General features: G+C 46.4%; 1 protein-coding gene and 1 non-coding gene across 2 annotated transcripts in view; one reads left to right on the top strand and one right to left on the bottom strand.

The window, feature by feature from the left end:
• Nucleotides 1-18,707, bottom strand: part of Rfx4 (regulatory factor X4) — a 158,230-nt gene that overhangs the window by 85,094 nt on the left and 54,429 nt on the right. The window contains exon 4 of the mRNA XM_051139870.1: nt 8,415-8,538. Coding sequence (XP_050995827.1) covers nt 8,415-8,538 — 124 coding nt within the window. The remainder of the gene's footprint in view (nt 1-8,414; nt 8,539-18,707) is intronic.
• LOC127183819 (U6 spliceosomal RNA) lies at nt 10,150-10,253 on the top strand. Its single transcript, XR_007830069.1, has one exon. It is a non-coding gene; the product is annotated as a U6 spliceosomal RNA (small nuclear RNA).

The raw sequence follows: 18,707 nt of genomic DNA on the forward strand, positions 1-18,707 counted from the left end.
ATGAAGTGTTGCTATGATAAAAATGAAATCATAATTGTAAGTAACAGTCACTGAGTGTTTTTATTTGATGTATTCCGGGCTAAGTGGTGTTTACATGGTTATTACCACCACAGTTGCCCCCATAGTTGCTTTTGTGGCTCCATTTTACAGACAAGGAAACTGGATCCACAGCTGTTAGACTGTCTAGGCTTTTGCAGCTGTTAATTTGACCTGGGAATTTTTGGCATGGCACTACACTAAGAAAGCCAAATTAACATAATAAAATATGTTAATGGGAAATCATGTGGACAATTGATGACATATTCTAAAAGCTAAGGAAGACACATTCTAGCATTTAAAGTACAAAGGCATGCTATCAGTATAATTAATTTTTTTTCCCTTCAAGTGATGGAAAGGTATCTTTCCAGAAGACCCCTTGATATATATGCCTTCAGAACACTCTTACTCCTCGTACCTGCATGGCCATGTGAGTGACCCCTTCTCCCAGGACAGGGCAGACTAGACGGACTCTCAAGAAAGAGGCCTTCTTTACATCTGTGCTCCAGTATATGTAGGGAACCACAAAGATCCCCAAACACACTTGGCTGTCCCACCACTGAACCAAGCTGCCCAGCAAGAGGAAAAGAGACTGTGACATGCAAGAAGGAGCCACCCTCATAGTCCAGCCTACCAGTGACCCCTAGTCCTCACTGGGAAAGGCGAGCTATACGTAAGCTAAAGTCATGCAAATGTAGCACTCCGTGGTCCGACTTGCCTTTTCCTGGCTTCCTGACATCTTAACTCCTGTCTCTGCGCCATCCATCTCAGCTAGCTAGCACAGGGCCACGCTGCCAACTTGAGAAAAATCCCTTCCTCCCTCTGAGTTTTACTTTCCCCATGTGGAAAGTGAGGGACTCACAGCAACAGATCTCTAATATCCCTGAAAAAAAATAAACTTAAGCTCAGTGTGTGGAGAAGACTGTTCGTGGTAATGGATTTTATCCTCATCTGCTTCTGTGCTTACAGCCAAGGGCAGCTGAGGACTTGGCATCGCCAGCAAGCCTTCCTGGAAGCAGGAGTTTGTGATGATAAATGGCCTCTCCATGTGCTTGGATTGCACTTTCAAAGCTCTCCTCAGATAGGCATGTGGCTCAATGGTAGAATACTCGCCTATCATGCACGAGGTCCTGGGTTCAATCCCTGGTGCTGCCAAAGCAAAGACTGAAAACACTTTCAGAACGCTCTAATGCCTTCCCAGATTTCTACCTTTTCCTGGGAACCCCATAATTGGTGGGCCATAGATTGTGTCAGCCTCGCAGTCTTGAGTGGTCATACTAAGCACCTGTGCTACTTTTAACTGACTCATCATCGGAGAGTCAAGAGAGGGCCCTGTCATGAGGGCCCACATCAAAACCCAATATGGCTTCATTTTGACTTTAAGGTGCTGCAGAAGGGACATGCCTTTGGGAGAAGCCAGGAACTGTGATGCTCTTCCAGGTCAGAGACATCGTGGGATGATGCTCTCTTGTGATGGCAGCTACAGTTGGCCATGTGATCGTGAGGACATATAAGTAGAATTCGATGGTGTGTGATGCTGCCAGCAACTGGGGTCGAGGTGTTCAATAGATCACATGAGAAATTTCTTACAAAGGGGGCCTTTTTGGGATGATTTTGTCCAACTGTAGGCTACATAAGTGTCCTGGGCATGTGGGAGGCAGGTGAGGCTAAGCTTTGCCGTTGGGTAGGTTCAGTACTCTAAACACGTCTCTAACTGATGGTATTTTCTAATAGATGTATCTCCATGCCCCACAAGAAGTCAAAGAGCACTGTCACTTCCTAGGGCGCGTCAAGGTCCTGGTTCCATGTCACAACCAAGACACAAGTATCTGAAGCAGCCTTACATAGATAAAAAAAAAAAATTTACTAGCTCCTCCTCTTCTCTTTTTCTAACCAATAACTTTGGGTAAAAATAAAGCTCTGTTTTAATTCACCTACCAGATAACACTTTGTTCAAAACAAGAGTTTAGCAATGTACTAAAGTATACATCCGCCTGGGTAGGCGGGGAAGTTGATGATGGCAAAGCAGGTGGTCACTGGTGAGGTGCCGCGACCTTATCTGAAGGCGGCTTTGACTAGCTGTAAATGTATTCTGTAAATTTCAGGCAAGTGTGGAAATCAGGTTTTAAACACGTGTAAGTGATATGTCAAATAAGGAGATAGAATAGAGGTGCATAAAGTGTCCAGTTAAAATAAAAAGGGGCTGGGAGGTCACTCAGGAAACTGTCTGCTGTACAAGCGTGAGGAGCTGAGTTCAAATCCCCAGGACCCATGTCAGAACCCAATATGGCTAAGTACAATGTAGCCCAGTGCTAGGGAAGAGACAGGTGGATTCATCCCTGAGGCATGCGCGAGAGCCAGTCTAGCCAAACAGCGCACTCCAGGCTCTGTGAAACAACCTGTGTCAAAAGATACAGTGGTGAGCAGTAGGGGAGGACACGGTCTCCATACATATCACACGTAACAGGTACACACTCACACGTGACCATTTAATGTGTATACACTCATCTACAAGGCACCACTCACGATGCTGAGGTAATGGGAGTACCATAAACTCAAGACCAGCCTGGCCTATACAGTGAATCTGAGGCCAAAGTGGGCTTAGTGGCTGGATATTCTCTCCAAAAAGTAATTACTCAGGACTCGGGGTGGGGGTGGCTCGGTGATAAAAGTACTTCCTGTGCAAGCATGAGGAGCCAAGTTCAGGTCCTTAGCACCCATGTAAATGCTGGGTGTGTGGGCCCGGAAGGACAGCGAGGTTGTGAAGAGTGCTGCTCTTGCAGGGTATTCGAGTTTGGTTCCCAGCTCACAACCACCCGTAACTCCAGATCCAGAGCATTCAATACCCTCTTCTGGCCTCTTCAGGGACCCACACGTGCACGCACGCACGCATGCACGCGCACGCGCGCGCGCGCACAGACACACACACACACACACACAAATTAAATAAAAATTAAAATAGAACGTACTAAAATAAGATATGAACTATCAAGGCATGATAGCATATACCCGTAACTCAGGCATTCGGAAGGACAGATGCAAGTTTGAAGCTAACCTAGGGTACGTAGCAAGACTTTGCCTCCAATTAAGAAAATAAACATAGAAGTAAATAAAGAAATCAAATTGTAAACAGTGGTGAGATGGTGAAATACAAAGCTAGAAGAAAGAATACAGACGACCAATAGAAAACTAACGCCTGTGGTGATATTGTTCCAACTGTGTCACTAGTCACGGTGAGTGTCAGTGGGGCAACTGCACCCATTCTGAGAGAAATTGCAGGTGCTGGTCAGGTGGCACACACTTGTAGTTCAAGCCCTCGGGAAGCTAAGGAGGGCAGATCAGGATTCAAGGCAACATGAGCTACACTGAGAGCCTGGGCTGTGCAGAAAGATCCTGCAAGACAGTGTCTGAGAAAGCAAAGAAGTAATGTCAGGGAGAAATTGTTGAAGTAGATAAACAAGATACAAGATCCAACTATATGTTGTCTACACACACACACACACACACACACACACACACACACACACACACACGAAACCGTTGTAAATATAAAGATGCTTAAAGAGGGATACTGATGAATGGAGAAACCATGCCAAGATAACACTAACCAGAAGAAGTATGAGGAGTTGTATTAACTTCAGACAACACAGACTTAAGACAAGGAAAGCTGTCAAGGATAAATGAATGGGTACCACACTGACCAAGGGACCAATTCTCCAAGAAGGCAGTTGTGTTTGTTCATGACATCAGAATATCACATTGTACCAGAAGGCCTAGCCAATGTAATAAGGGAAGAAAAGGAAATGAAAGATAGATCAAGAAGAATTAATAGAATAGTCTTTGTTCATAGAAGACATGATTGTCAATGAAGAAAATAAAAACTTATCTGAGAAACAAAAAAAAAATCTATCAGAAAGTTAAAGTTAAAATGAAATTGTAACAATGTTGCAAGATAGGAGGTTCATATAGAAAAGTTGTTTTTCTACATACAAGAATGAACATCCCATTGTTTGTATTAACACTCTTAATAATGAGATAGTATATAACAAATCCAGTTAAATATGTATAAGATTTATGTGAAGGAAATTCAGTTGAAAGAGAACCGAAGAAAAGCTAAAACAAAACAAAGCAAAAACAAAACAAACAAACAAACAAACAACCATGGGACAGTGCCAACCCATGGCACTGTTAAGGACACTCTGCAATGCTTGCAGACAGGAGCCTAGCATAGCTGTCCTCTGAGAGGATCCACTCAGCGGCAAATGCTGAGACTCACAGCCAAACATCAGGAGGAGCTCAGGGGAGGCTTGTGATAAGGTGAGGGGAAGGATTGAAGGAACCAGAGGGGACAAGAACTCCACAAGAAGAGAACAGAGTCAACTAATCTGGGCCCAGGGGGCCATACAGAGATTGAAGCACTAACTAAGGACCATACATGGACTGGACCTTAGGCCCTCTACACATATGTAGCTGATGGGCAGTTTAGTCCTTATGTGGGTCCCCTAGTAAAGGGGGTCGGGGAGCTGTTTCCAACATGGACTCTGTTGCCTCTGGTGAGGCTGCCTTGCGTAGCCTCGGTGGAAGAGGATTCACTCAATCCTGATGTGACTTGATGTACTGGGGTGGGTTGGGGGATGGCTGCCTTTTCTGAGGAGTAGGGTAGGGGGGTAGGAGGAAGAGTTTGGGAGGGTGGGACCTTGAGGGTAGGAGGGAGGGGGCTACGACCAGGATGTAAAGTGATGGTGCGATATCCTGTGTACATGCACAGGAAGACGGGACCTGGTTAAGATAGCGGTTCCCCACACCTTGATGCGTAAATTAACTATAATACAAATCAAAATCCTAAAGGTGTCTTGTAGTTATTAACTACTAGACCTCAAGGCTTACTGTAAAGGTACAGTAGCCATAGCATCCCAGTATTGTCAAAAGAATAGACAAATAGATTCATAAGAAGACCAGAGAGTTGCCGGCCATGGTGGCGCAACGCCTTTAATCCCAGCACTTGGGAGGCAGAGGCAGGCGGATCTCTGTGAGTTCGAGGCCAGCCTGGTCTACAAAGCGAGTCCAGGACAGCTAAGGCTACAAGGCTACACAGAGAAGCCCTATCTCAAAAAACAAAAACAAAAACAAAATCAAAACCAAAACCAAACAAACAAAAAGACCAGAGAGCACACAGAAGACCACTGTGAGGGTTAATCTTCATTGTCAACTTGACTGGATTAGAATCACCTGGGCGTGTCTAGGAGGATGTTTCTAGGAGGTTAACTGAGGATGTGGGTGTCACCATCCCATGGGCCTGGATTGAGCAAAAAAGGACCAAGCGAATGAGAGCCATCATCCATGTTTCTCTGTTTCCTGACCTTAGACCCTCTGTGTCACGTTCCTGTCACCATGACTTTGCTGCCATGACAAGCTCTACCCTCAAGCCTTGAGCCAAAATAAAGTCTTTTGTGCCAAGTCTTTTGTTACATGCCTATGCAGGAAGGTGGGCACACACAGACACACACAGCAGAACACACATAGGCATGCACATATGTACGTGAGAAAACATTTTTAAAAGGTAAAGAAAGGAGAGCACAGAAAATGACTTAAGATACCAGCCCCCAAGGTGCTGCACAGCATTGCCAGAAGCCATTGCTTTCAGAGTTTGGCCAACGGTTTGGCCCGACACTGCAGGTCTTACTTGTGGCAATGAAAATGCGGCCTTCCTCTTTACCAACAGTGGTTTCCAGCAAGGCTGCCCGCCCCTGCCCCCCTCCCGGGACAGTTTCTGCACTGGTGTCTGAGTCACTGCTTGTCAGCTGAAGGGGGTGGGGCATGGGGGTATGACCAAATAGAATGTCTTCCTTAAAAATGAGGAAGAAACACTGAAACTTGCATGCTCTAACTTAAAAGTTCACAGGCGAATCGCCAAGTTTGCATGGTTCCCTCAAGAGCCCATGGTTATTTCCCAAAGTTTGCAGAAAACTGGTTCCCTTCTCTTGAGGGGATGGCAGGCTGCAGCAGGCAGGCATCTCGGGATGGGCAACTATGTGACTGAGATTTCAATGCAACAAACGCGTCATGGACCCTTGGCAGGCATCTTCTGGCCTCTGAAGCTGGAAGGACCATCCCCATTCAAGCACATTGAAAACTGATGGCAAGGCAGCCGCTGCCCAGAGCTTGTGTATGTGTGCTGATATTTGTGATAATTTCTTGAGTTCAGTCTGATGACTGAATGTGGATGCTGCTTAAATCGTTGGCTTGGAAGCAACTGGCACGGTGCTGCTCAAGAAGAAAGCTTATTATTGGGAGAACTATTTTGAAGAGTCATTGAGGATACCTGTGTGGTCAAAGGTGTCAGTAGAAACTAAGAGCCCGAGAAGAGAAGAGATTTGGCAGGAGGGATGTCTCAGATAAGGAAATGCAGAGAAAACTAGGCCTGGAAAGGAGCTGAAGAGAAGCTAAGAAAGGTAGGACAGACAAGAGAAGGGACTAATAGAGATGATCTGAGGACCAAAAAAAAAACTTCTGGAAAAGAAGGCCCAATCTCAGTGTGGTCAGCAAGTACATTTTCCTGCTAACTTCAGTCTCCCGAGACCACAGAAGCTTTCTGTGAGCTGTCATGTGAAAAGCAAGAGGCACCATGTTTTTATCTGTGGCCCGTTGCGGTATGGAGCAAGGGTTGTCCCATAGAACCTTCTGCAGTGATTAGGTGCCATCCAATAGGGTGGTCTCCAGCCATGTGTTGCCATGGGATGTTTGCAGTTTGATCCCTACAACTGCTAGTGGCCTGAGCTCTGGCTTTTGTGTGTGTTTCAATGAGGTAGACGGCTATGGGTGGCTGACGACACCAGGCTGAAGAGCACAGGGGTAGGAGACATGGCACAGACAGAAGGAGGAGTCCCAAGTCAGGGTTCACCACAAACCTCTGGGGATTTGAGCACATTTTGAAGAAGGCTCAAGGCTTAAAATAGGAATGTAGCCAGGATGCTAGGCAGGAAGCAGAGAATTCAGCCAAAGTCTCCTAAAGTAGGAGTCCAAGGAAACGCCAAGATGACCACAGGGCTGCAGAATTTGGGGAGGGTTTGTTTGTTTGGTTGATTTTTGAGACAGGGTCTCTCTGTGTAGCCTTGGCTGTCCTGGACTTGCTTTGTAGACCAGGCTGGCCTCGAACTCACAGAGATCTGCCCGCCCCTGCCTCCCGAATGGTGGGATTAAAGGCATGTGCCATTGCTGCCAGGCTTTTAATAGAATCTTTACACGAGTAAACCAGTGGTGTTAGGTTTGCTTTGTTTTGTTTTCTCCATAATTGCAGTTAATAAATGGCTGTTCACATCTGGACACAGAAATTTCAAAGATGAATTCATAACACCAACAGTTGTGATCACAAGCAAGAGGTGATTAATAAATGTCTGGGTTGCTGGGTGACCAAGAAAACACTATTTTCCATCACCTGCTTACTCCTCTCCTAAACCCTTGTTGCGTCCCATGAGACAGTGGAGGCTCAGAGTGGCTTCAGGGTAAAATTTTAAAAGTCACGCAAGCTGCCCACGTATCCACACACCTAGCCACTGTGGCCACCTCAAGAATGTGTCAGCACGTCTGGTGTCATGAGATGTGGGATGCTCTTTGTTCCCCTCAGGGCAGCATGTTGGAACCCATCCTAGGCCCTCGTACCATTGCTTTAGCACAGGACTTGCCACACGTTAGAAATAGTACCACTCGCAGCCGGGGAGGGGGGCGCAGGGGGGCAGACGGCCAGTCTCACAGTCCAGCACTGTTCCCTAGTCTCTCCGAGGCATTCACATAACCAAGCCAAGTGCCTTTCCTGTCCTAGGCTCACTGTCAGATGTAGAATGTACTTGGCCTCTCACAGAACAGATAGCAGTTTGTGCGGGTTTAAATGCAGAGGAAAGTCAAGCAGAGGACGTTGGCTTCTTTGTAATGTTCCTCCTTGACTGAAAGTTTACAGGCAAGTATTTCCAAATACTGTAGATTGCTTTGCTGGGGGATTTGATTTGCTCCTGTTTTATTATGACTGTGTGAGGACTTTGGCAGCAAAATATTACAGCAAAATCACCAGCGTATACATTTTAGTAACTTCATAAAATGAGAGGGAAAATGGCTAACACTGTGTGTGTGTCACGGGCCCTCGGAAGGACTCGACGGCACCTGCCGCCCAACCTGAGATGATCTGAGTTTGAGTCCCAAGACTCACACAGTGAAAGTTGAGAACTCCACTTTGACAAATGGACCTCTGTCCGTCTGTCTGTCTGCTTCTCTCTCACCAAATAAATGTAATTAGAAAAAAGTAAAAGTATATGAATTATTTACAGTGGGTGGGGGAAAAGGGGCATGGGTGTGGCCAGGGCCCACTGGGGCAAGGCTGGACTCACCTTCCCGAAGCTGGCGGCATTGACAGGCTGGGTGTCATTCTTCTCACAGAAATCCAGGTAGTGCATGTAGAGAGCACTGCGAGGGATGCAGACGCCTTCTGCAATCTCGTAGTTTTCCTCCAGCCTAAGGAGATGAACACCCATGCCAGTGAGCAAAGTTAACAGCAAGAGGATGTGTCAGCTCCCCTGCCTTCCAGTCTGGGAAGGCCTCGGGAAACAGTTCGCGCCCTCCATGATGAGAAACCAGGGCCCAGCAAGTTGAAGAGGGCTGACCCTGGTCATCCCTGGGGTCAGTAGGTCCCTTTGCATTCATTCCTGGGACATTTCTCCAGGCCAGGTCCCCAGTCCCTGTACCCTGTGGTGACAATGACCTGGCTACGCACAGATTAGATCAGGTCCCATCTGACCTTTAAAGCTAAGCTAAGAAAGAGCTTACAGGTGCCCCACGCCTTCCTACGGGCAGTTAAGGGTTCCGTAGAAGGAAATGTCCACTCCGCAACTGGGTTCAAGCCCCAAACTATTTATTGGCGTGGTGACTTTGAGCAAGTTACCTAAGTGATAGCGGTAACTGCCTTTTAGGGTGGCTGTTGATACCAAAGCAAAGGGTATGTAGCAAGCCTTATAAGTACTGGGCTCAGGCGCTCTGTGGGTGACATTGGGCTCCCTCAATTTTCTTTTCCATAAGACACTTTTGGAGACCTATGTTTCTCGGCACTGAGAACATAGAATAAGTCTAAACAAGTTTTGAATGATGATGATGATTAATCTAAACACCAGAACTTAGGCATCCAAGTGGATTCTGCTCCCATCAACACTGGCCTGTCAGGGGTCTGTGTCACCCATATTCCTACAATGCTGTGACACAGGACAACTCGGAGCCTGGAGCACATACAGCTCAATGAACTCACCAGTAGAAAACATTTCTCCTTTGATCATTGGATTTTAGGAAACAACTCAAAAGAAAAAAGAAGAAGAAGAAGAAGAGGAGGAGGAGAAAGAAAGAAAACTAAACTGAAAGCAAGTTTAGGGGGGCAAAGTGATGAATACCAGTTTTCCCAAATTTGGGGGTGGGGGTGTAAAATAAGTTATATCCTTAAGCAGTAGAATAAATGTCCTCAGGTAGCTTTAAACGCATGCTGAGGGCACTTGACAGAGAAGAGGTCCAGCACTGTCTCAACTCAAGTAGAATGAGGGCACGGCCTCCTGAGGTGCCCACTTGAAAGGCTGGCACTCATTTGGCTCATTCCAACACGGCATTGAAAGAAAACCAGCTCAGTCATTTCATACCCAAACCTCATGTGTGAATATGACCCCAGGGACACAGGCGAACAGTAGAGCCAAGGTGGGAGTGGGGGGGGGGGGGGGGGCGCAGGCGGTGGTCCAGCCATTCCGTCCACTGCTCTCTCCTGGGATCAGGGCGTATGGCATAGTTCCTGCTGATTCTCATGTTCCGGTAAATATCTTATGCAACCCTTTCTAGGTGACCAAATACCTAGAGGCTGAGGGAGTATCCAGTCACCTCAGGGTCCCTGAAGTCCCACGTATTCTGTGGCACACAGTGAGTGCTTGGCATTTGATGGATGGCTCATTTCAACCATTTACAAAGTAACTATTGATCTTATCACTTGCCAAGCTGGGGTTGTATCATGGTGAGCAAAACGGTCCTCGATGGCATATATTGAACAGGTTCATGGTAAACAGAGGAATAAAGATGAGATCTTTAACTCAACACACATTTGCTGAGGGCTAAGAAGTGCTCCCAACATAAGAAAGCAGAGAAGCCTAGCATGGCCCCTGTATAAGGATGATATGCCAATTCATCAAATGTTCCACATTTTAAAAATTATAAATAAATTAAGGAAACAATAGTGAACAAAATGGAGGTCCACACCAATGCGTGTGACCTCAGTGTCACCAAGTGGACCTCTGTGTTTGACCCAGGGGAACTAGCTCCATGTACAGTGTAGGTTTTTTTTTTGGGGGGGGGGCGGCTGCGCTGTCTTGGGCTTTGGATCTGGGATGCATGAAAATCAGCCTTCAAATTTAGCCAAGATCCCTAACTGCCACTCACAGCATTGTTTCTCTGCAGAAGTGATGTCAGAGGCCCAGATGAGGCTGAAACTTTATAGGGACCATGTAAGTCAGGCAGCTGTCACCAACGGGGGTCTCACAGGCATGCTTTGTTCAGCCTGAGCAGCATTGGCTCAGCTTTTCAACCCCAGGACTTTGTACAGAAGAATCTGGATTCCTGGCTCCTTATGAAAAAGCTGAGGGCTGGCAACCCTGGACCCATATTCCCTCATGACAACAATTGGCCAGGGTGAGCTGTGCCCTGGGGTTGGCCGGAGTCCTCTCTCCTCCCCATTTTTCTTACACCAAGTCTATTTTCTGTTCTTTTCCTGGCTCCTGTAGGCACTTGTGTTGGCATCAGACATGACCTATGTCCTAGTTCACTTTGGAGTCTATTTGGGGAGAATGACACACAAGAAGTTAAGAATATTTAAATACTATAAACTCCTGACCATAGATGCTATTAAAGAGGGAAACGCAGATTGGTGTGTAAATGGAATTGGATAATTATGGTTTCACAGAGGATTTGGGATTTAAGCTTTGTAACAGCAAACAGCAGCTCATATTCAGGGAGCTTGTTCTAGGTGCCAGGCGCTGGGTAGCCACCGTTTTAGTTAATTTTCATGATAGTCACATAAAAGCCAGGCATGTTGATACAAGCCTGTAATCCTAGCACTCAGAGGATGATGAAGTGGCAGGATTTGGGGTTTGAGGTGAGCTTGGGCTATGTAGTGTGTCCGGGCATGGCCTGAGCTACCCAGTGAGAACCCGAGTCAACAACATCAAAACCCAAAGGAGGCAAAACAAAACAGAAAGCTACGAGGCTGGCACCATACCCATCTTTCAGATGGAAACAGCCAAGGCTCAGAAAGTGGAATCCATTTGCTAATGTGACCAGTAAGAAAGAGAATCTTTCTCACTACAAACCTATGCTGCCACAGTAGTTGGAGGAGACTCCCAGCAAGGGAAACAACAAGTGCGACAGCTATGTCGTGTGCTCTGAACTATGGGGACATCTGTCTGGACAGGAAGAGGGGCTTGTGAAGGGAGAACTAAAGAGACAGAGTGACAGGGGCTGAGGAGAATATTTAAATGATATGTAAAAGAATGGCTTGACAAATCGTCCTCAGCGAGGCGCTACCATAAAATGTTCTTCCCAGGAGATGGCAAAATGGCGTTCAAATGACTGAGGCATAGAGGGATGGCTTGCCACTTAAGAACATCAAATACTGCTCTTCTTCCAGAGGGCCTAAGTTCAGTTCTCAGCAACGATGACCGGCAGCTCACAACCTCCTGTAACACCAGCTCCAGGGATCTCACACCATCGCCTGGCTGCAGGCATTTATATACACATGGCACACAGTTGTGCAGACATGTGTATACACATAAAATAACTTTTTTTTTTTTTAACAAAAAAGGACACTGAAAAAAAATAAAGACTCATGGATAGGGAGATGGCTTAGTTAGCAAAGTTTACAATAATGCATAAACTCAGATCTGCAGAGCCTATGGTTGAAAACATGGTAGTGTGTACCTGTAACCCCAGTGCTGGCCATGCAAAGACAGGAAGAAGTCTGGGGCTGGCCCACCAGCCTACCAAATCGGTGAGTTCCAAGTTTCAGTGAGAGACTGTGCCTCAAAATAATAATGTGGAGAGTGACTGAAGAAAGTGGGTCAGAAAATTCAAAGTCAGCCTCTGGCCTCTGCACACACACACACTGTACACACACATCAGCACGCACACACAGACACACGGACACTGACACAGACACCGACACACACGCACACAAGCACACAAGCACGCAAGCATGCAAGAAGACCTGATTACTTCTACAATGTTCTATGAATCACAGTAAAAACGTTATTGGTGACAAAGGTTGCAAACACTAATGTAAAACTTGATATGTTCTATTAGCCAATAGCCGAAGCACGAGAGAAGACAAAAAAAGCAAACAAAGTAAACCCCGCAAGCTCCATTTTAGACTTGTGAGTGTTCCACTCAACAGTTCCCCTGTATTGAAAAGGGGTTGACTTCAACACTTCAGGCCATTGTGTTTCTAATACTGAGATGTGAGGAGCTGGGCAGCCAGGACTTGATGGAGGGAGGAAAGTGCCCCTTTGGCAAACTGTGTTAATGATTGCCCTAAGTTTATTTTGGCCCCCAAAACTCCATAGATGCAGTGTGGGGGGGGGGAGAAATATGCTTTTCAAGCCATTAGGAAGCTCTGTGTGGGACACTTTTAAATGGCAAAGTACCCCACCCCCTTTTTAAAGGCTAGGAGTGGCGTATTTAATGTTCATCCACCTCTGTGGTTGACGACCAAGGATAACTAAAAACGTGGGTTAATTGGTAATTTTTGAATGAATCAATGAACTCGTGAGACTAGTTTGGAATCATTAAACCAATTCAGGCAAGAAGTGCAGGGTCTCAGCTGAATCAGGACAGCACACAGTGTAAGTCTCGTTTTGTCTTACTGGGGAGTAGGGGGTAACTAAGTCTGGGGGCATGGCCGGTGTCCATCCTCCCATTATCAGAAACTCCCCAAGATGAGCAAAGCTTGGGGGAAGCAATGTTTTCAAATATGGTATTAAAAAACAGATTCCCAAGCTGAGAGTAACCCCGGTGGCCAAAAGGCTGAGGCAGGAGGATCATCATGAGTTTGAAGCCAGTCTCGACTATGGAGTGAGACTCTGAGTGGCCCCCAAATAACAAAAAGCACCTGCCCCCCCCCCCCAGTATATTCCTGGCTTCTTTATTCATTACAAATTACTAAAGCCACACTGCCTGCATTCTTACTTACTGTTCTGTGGTCTGTTTGCCGGCTAAGTCTGACCAAGAGATCAGGATTGAAATATACCATCCGAGGTTATAACACAGCCCGTGAGATGGACCCCTAGCAACAACAAACTATTTGAATCTCATGGACAAAAGTCATAGTTCATGCAGGCTGAGCTAATTAAGCAGTTACCTGTGAAAGGCTAGTACCTCCTAAACTACTATGCCTCTGTCTGTTTTTTTGTCCCTCTGCCTGGAGGAGCTGCGGAGCCTCAAAGTATCCAGGTGGCTTATGACTATGAGGCATTTTAATAAGCTCTGTGAGTGATGGGCGTAATTGGCATGGAAGGGCACCTTTGATGCCTGATGGATTCAGCAGGGATAGCATTGTGACTCCGTCCCCGACACCGCCTCGCAAAATCCAGAGGCTTGGCGCGTGTGCTGAAGTTACTAATTGGAATATCCGCTCCCCTGACGGAGGCGCAAAACAGAGAAAGCGGTTAATTACTTACTTCTCTTCATATCTGATGATGAAATTTTCCCTTTTCTCTCCTCTTTTAGAGGACGTCATTAGCCTGACATGGTGGGTGAACAATGCTCCATTATACCTGGATTTTTTTTTAAACACACACAGAGTTCTGGACTTTTTTTTTTTTTTTTTTTTTATCTTTTCTTTAACCACTTCATTGTGTTTGAATTGAGCTTGGGCTATTATGGATAGATAATGGACTTGGTCACCAGCTAGCCTGAGTTACTGTCTGAGACACACATTTTTAAAGGAGACCTCCTCAGAGGCAAGGAAGATGCTTTGTATCAGCTCTCTACAAGGAAGAGCCAGTGGTGGTGCCTGCAAGCTCCTGCTTCTAAGCCACGTTTTACCTATGACTTTTTATGTGTACACAGCTGTCAGTCCAAAGTGTCTATGTCTTCATTTCTTGCAGACTTCTCTAGAAACAGTAGAACAGGCCTACTTTATGAAGCAGGATCTAAAAAAACAAGCCCATTAGTATAATAGCAGATAGCCACCGAGAAGAGACTGCGTTGTTTTGGGTTTGCTTGTTTCACTTGGTTGTTTTTCCGAGACAAGGTCTCCCTATGTAGCTCTGGCTGCCCTGGAACTCACGATGTAGGTCAGCCTGACCTTGAACTCACAGAGATCCACCAGCCTCTGCCTCCTGAGGGTTGGATTAAAGGTGTGTTCCACTCCTTTCTGGCTTTTTGTTTGTTTGTTTGTTTGTTTTATTTTGTTTTGAGATCTGAAATTGTAAACAGTAAAGAATTTGCTGAGCAATCAGAGCAGGTCGCTGCTCTACACCTTCGATAGCTCCCATCACAAAAGTCCAGGTTCCTTCCCTGAGAGTTCAAGGCCTCCAGGATCTGAGCCCTGACTGACTCTCCAGCCTTCTCTTGCCCCACTCCTCACAGATCCCACAGCTAATGGGCTGTTCCCTGGGCCTCAGATACATCTTGCCACCAGTCACCCATATTGTCTGGTAGCAGTGGACCGACCACATACACAGAAGTAACACCCTAAGATCAGAACAGAGTTCAAAGCACCCAGGCTCACACAGGCACCAACCTACATACATGATTTTTGGAAACAGATGACTGCTACCTGACTGTGTGTTTATTGTGTGACTCTTTAAATCATTATTATTATTATTATTATTTAGAGTGAGTGTACGCCTTGGACTTACATGTTCACAACAGTGGCAACCTCGTCTTCAAGCTGTGTCATTTTTCTCTTCTGCTGCATTTGATTTCCTCTCATTTTACTCTTGGCCTGAGGAGCAATCGGCTCTATAAATACATACCACAGGCACTTCTGTGATACTCAACGCAACAACACAGTGGCCTCGGAACGTGTGTCTGCTGCTAAGGCATTGGCTATGGTGGTCTTGCCCATTCTACTTTATGGGACTTAGGTGACTTTCATGGTGTTGTCATCTGATGGGGGATGGAGGAAGCATGGCCCTCGCATGTCCTGTATCTGCAGATATGGCCAGTACAGAGCAGAGGATGTGAGCTCTCTGTCACGGCAGTGACTGGTGGGACCAGAGGAGAGAACAGTCTGATCCCTTAGGGTACAACTTCCCTGAGACTGGGGCTCAGAAACACAGCTGCAGAGGTCTGTCCAGCTTTTGGGTATCCACATCTGTCGTGGTTTTGTTTTTAGTTTTCGAGAAAGGGTTTCTCTATGTAGCCCTGGCTGTCTTGGACTCACTCTGTAGACCAGGCTGGCCTTGAACTCACAAAGATTTGCCTGCCTCTGCCTTCCCTGAGTGCTAGGATTACCGGTGTGCACCACCGAGCCCCGCTGACAAAAGCTGTACATTGTCTAAAAGCATGGTGTTGCAAGCTATCAATGATTCTGTCTGAGGGAAGACTGGAGACTGGTGGCCCCAAAGCTGAGGGGATTGTGACACAGTTCCTTGTCCTGAATGACCTCCTCCATTTTCTTTTTCAGTCATCCTCCATCCCTACATCTCCTCACTCTACTGTGGCAAGTGCGGTCCCAAAGGACATCTTTGCAGGTCTCTTTACACCCCAGGAGAAGGGTTCTCTACATAGCAAAGTCCAAGTGAGCAGAACACCAGATCTCAGTGTCATCCATTCAGTCAGACTGAGGTCGTTGACCCAGTTTAAATTATTGTGACGTTTAGTTTTAAAAGGTTGAGCCGGGCATGGTGGCGCACACCTTTAATCTCAGCACTTGGGAGGCAGAGGCAGATGGATTGCTGTGAGTTCGAGGCCAGCCTGGTCTACAAAGCAAGTCCAGGATAGCCAAGGCTAACACAGAGAGACCCTGTCTCAAAAAAAACCCAAAATAATAAAATAATAATAATAATAATAATAATAATAATAATAATAATAATAATAATAATAATAATCTTAAAAAGAGGTCAATTTGCTGCAGCCTAGAATTACCTGGGGAAAGAACTGAATGAGGGATGGGCTAGCTCAAGTTGGCCTGTGGCTATCTTTCCTGCTGGTTGACACATCCACTGTGAGTGGCCCCAATCCCTAGGCTGGGCCCTGAACTGTACCATTAAAAAAACAAAAACAAAACAAAACAACAACAACAAACCTAACTGTGCAAAAGTAGACAGCATGGATGTATTCACTTCTCTCTCCTCCTGACCGTAGATGCAGTGTGGCTAGCCGCTGCCTACCTTGCCTTGCCTTCTGTAAAACTGATGGACTAGAATTGTGGGTCGAATAAATCCTTTCCTCCCCTATGTTGTTTTAGGTCAGGACATTTCCTTACATTTAAAAAGTGTGTGTGTGTGAGCCGGGTGTGGTGGTGCATGCCTTTAATCTCAGCACTTGGAAGGCAGAGGCAGGTGGATCGTTGTGAGTTTGAGGCCAGCCTGTTCTACAAAGTGAGTCCAGAACAGCCAAGGCTACACAGAGAAACCTTGTCTCAAACGCCCCCCCCCAACTAATAAAAAAATAAAAAGGGGTGTGAGTGTGTGTGTGTGTGTGTCCACAGAGGCCAAAGGAGGGCATTGGAGGCCTCTATACTGGAGTTACAGGTAGTTGTGGGCCATTCAAGGTGGGTGCTGGGATCTGAACGCAGGTCCTCTGAAAGACCGGTTTGCTCTCGCCACCCCTGAGCCGACTCTCCAACGTGATCAGGACATTTTATCACAGCAGCAGACAGAATACTAGACAACCATGAGAGTCTTTTTAGAACAATGCCAAGCCTAGTTGGCTACTAGAGATTTGTGAGAACATTTTAAAGAGAAACACTAAGTTTATTTAATTGCACACTAATATCAAATATCAATAGCCCATCCAAAAATGGAAAATGTCCCCACCTCCAAGCTACCCTGCCAACAGAGTGCCAAGAAGTCTCGGTCTTCTAAGTATTGAGGGGCAATCTCACTTCTCATGCTAGCTGCTGGGAAGGAAATTACCCCCATCCTGAAGGTACATAGGAACTCAAGAAGGGCACGGCGGTGGGTATGGGAGGTAGCAGGCCACAGAGGAGCCACGCATTGGCAGCAGGTCAGCCACCGTGGCCCAACAGGCTGCTTTCCATTTCAAAATACTCAGCGTGAATAGGGGTGATTGTGTGGCTGGGATTCCAACGGCGCCCAGCATCCCCAGTGAGGTGGGATTTACTCACCCCCATGACCGAGGATGCTGGAAAGGGTTTGGCAGGAGCCCTTTGACAATATTTGCCTGTTTTCTCCTGGAAGCTGCCTCCAGATCATGTGGCCCCAATTCCTTTTTGGCTGCTTGGCAGTTATGTTATTTGTTCTCGGAGGAGGCCTGCTGTCTCCAGGGTGGTGGGAGGGGGCTCTGGAAGGGAGGGGCCAGAGGAGAAGCAAATCACTCCTAACCCAGTTCTAGCAGCAAGCCAAACTGTCCCAGGGAGGCTGGGTGCTCTCAGCCTGGCATAGCAGCTCTCCCTCTCAACATCCCTGGGGTTGCAACTGCCAAGGGAAACAGGGAACAACATGAAGGACATAAACGCCTCAGACAGAAGATTCTTGTAGAGTGAGCTTCCTAGGTTTGTGGGCTTAAGTGCTTTGTGCTGCAGGGAAAGACAGAAACTGACCTGGTGGTTCTGCAGCCCCATCGGCCTCTGATGTGTATACTTGATATTCTTTTCCGTGCCGGCGCAGAGGAATCCTTCCCGGGGCTGCCAGCGGCCCCACATGAGAACCTTCTTAGGGGTTTTGTTTATAATTCAGAGGTGAGATTTGGACAGACTGCCAAGAAAGAAGTGGCCAACTAAATTCTGCAGCTGTTCTCAATGCAGCACTGAGTGCCACTTAAAACGAAGTGAATTCTCTTAATCTTCAAATGTGTGTGTGTGTGTGAGAGAGAGAGAGACAGAGAGAGAGAGAGAGAGACAGACAGACAGACAGAGAGACAGATAGACAGAGAGACAGAGAGATAGAGACAGACAGAGACAGAGAGGAGAGAGGGGTAGCAGGCATGCACTGCCATGGTAGGTATGTGCGGTCATTTCTGTCCTACCAGGTGGGTTCAATGGCTCAGACAGGTTGCTAGGCAGTTCTTTTACCCACTGAGTCACCTCTTCAGTCTGTGGTTAGCTCTTTATTAGCTAATCTGGCATGACATCACTAATCTGTGTGTCATCACTAATCTGGTATGATGTCACCAATCTTGTGTGATGTCACTAATCTGGTGTGACGTCAGGACGCTTTGCTAATAAGTAAAGTAAGCTGTGGAGCACTAGTGTAATACATCTGTGTCCCTTAATAGGGAGAATACAAATAAAATAAAAAACAGATTGCACAACTCCCGTAGGTACTCACTCGTAAATACACACACACTTACACATCTTACTGAAAACAGTTATTTTTGAGGAAGAGGCAGATAACTGTGGTGAGAATGGACTTCAGTCTAACTTCTCACTTAATTTTTTAACAAGGAGGTGTGTTACTTGTACCAATAACTGAAGAAACGGG

The sequence above is a fragment of the Acomys russatus genome, chromosome 31 (assembly GCF_903995435.1).
Source record: "Acomys russatus chromosome 31, mAcoRus1.1, whole genome shotgun sequence".
Classification (NCBI taxonomy): domain Eukaryota; kingdom Metazoa; phylum Chordata; class Mammalia; order Rodentia; family Muridae; genus Acomys; species Acomys russatus.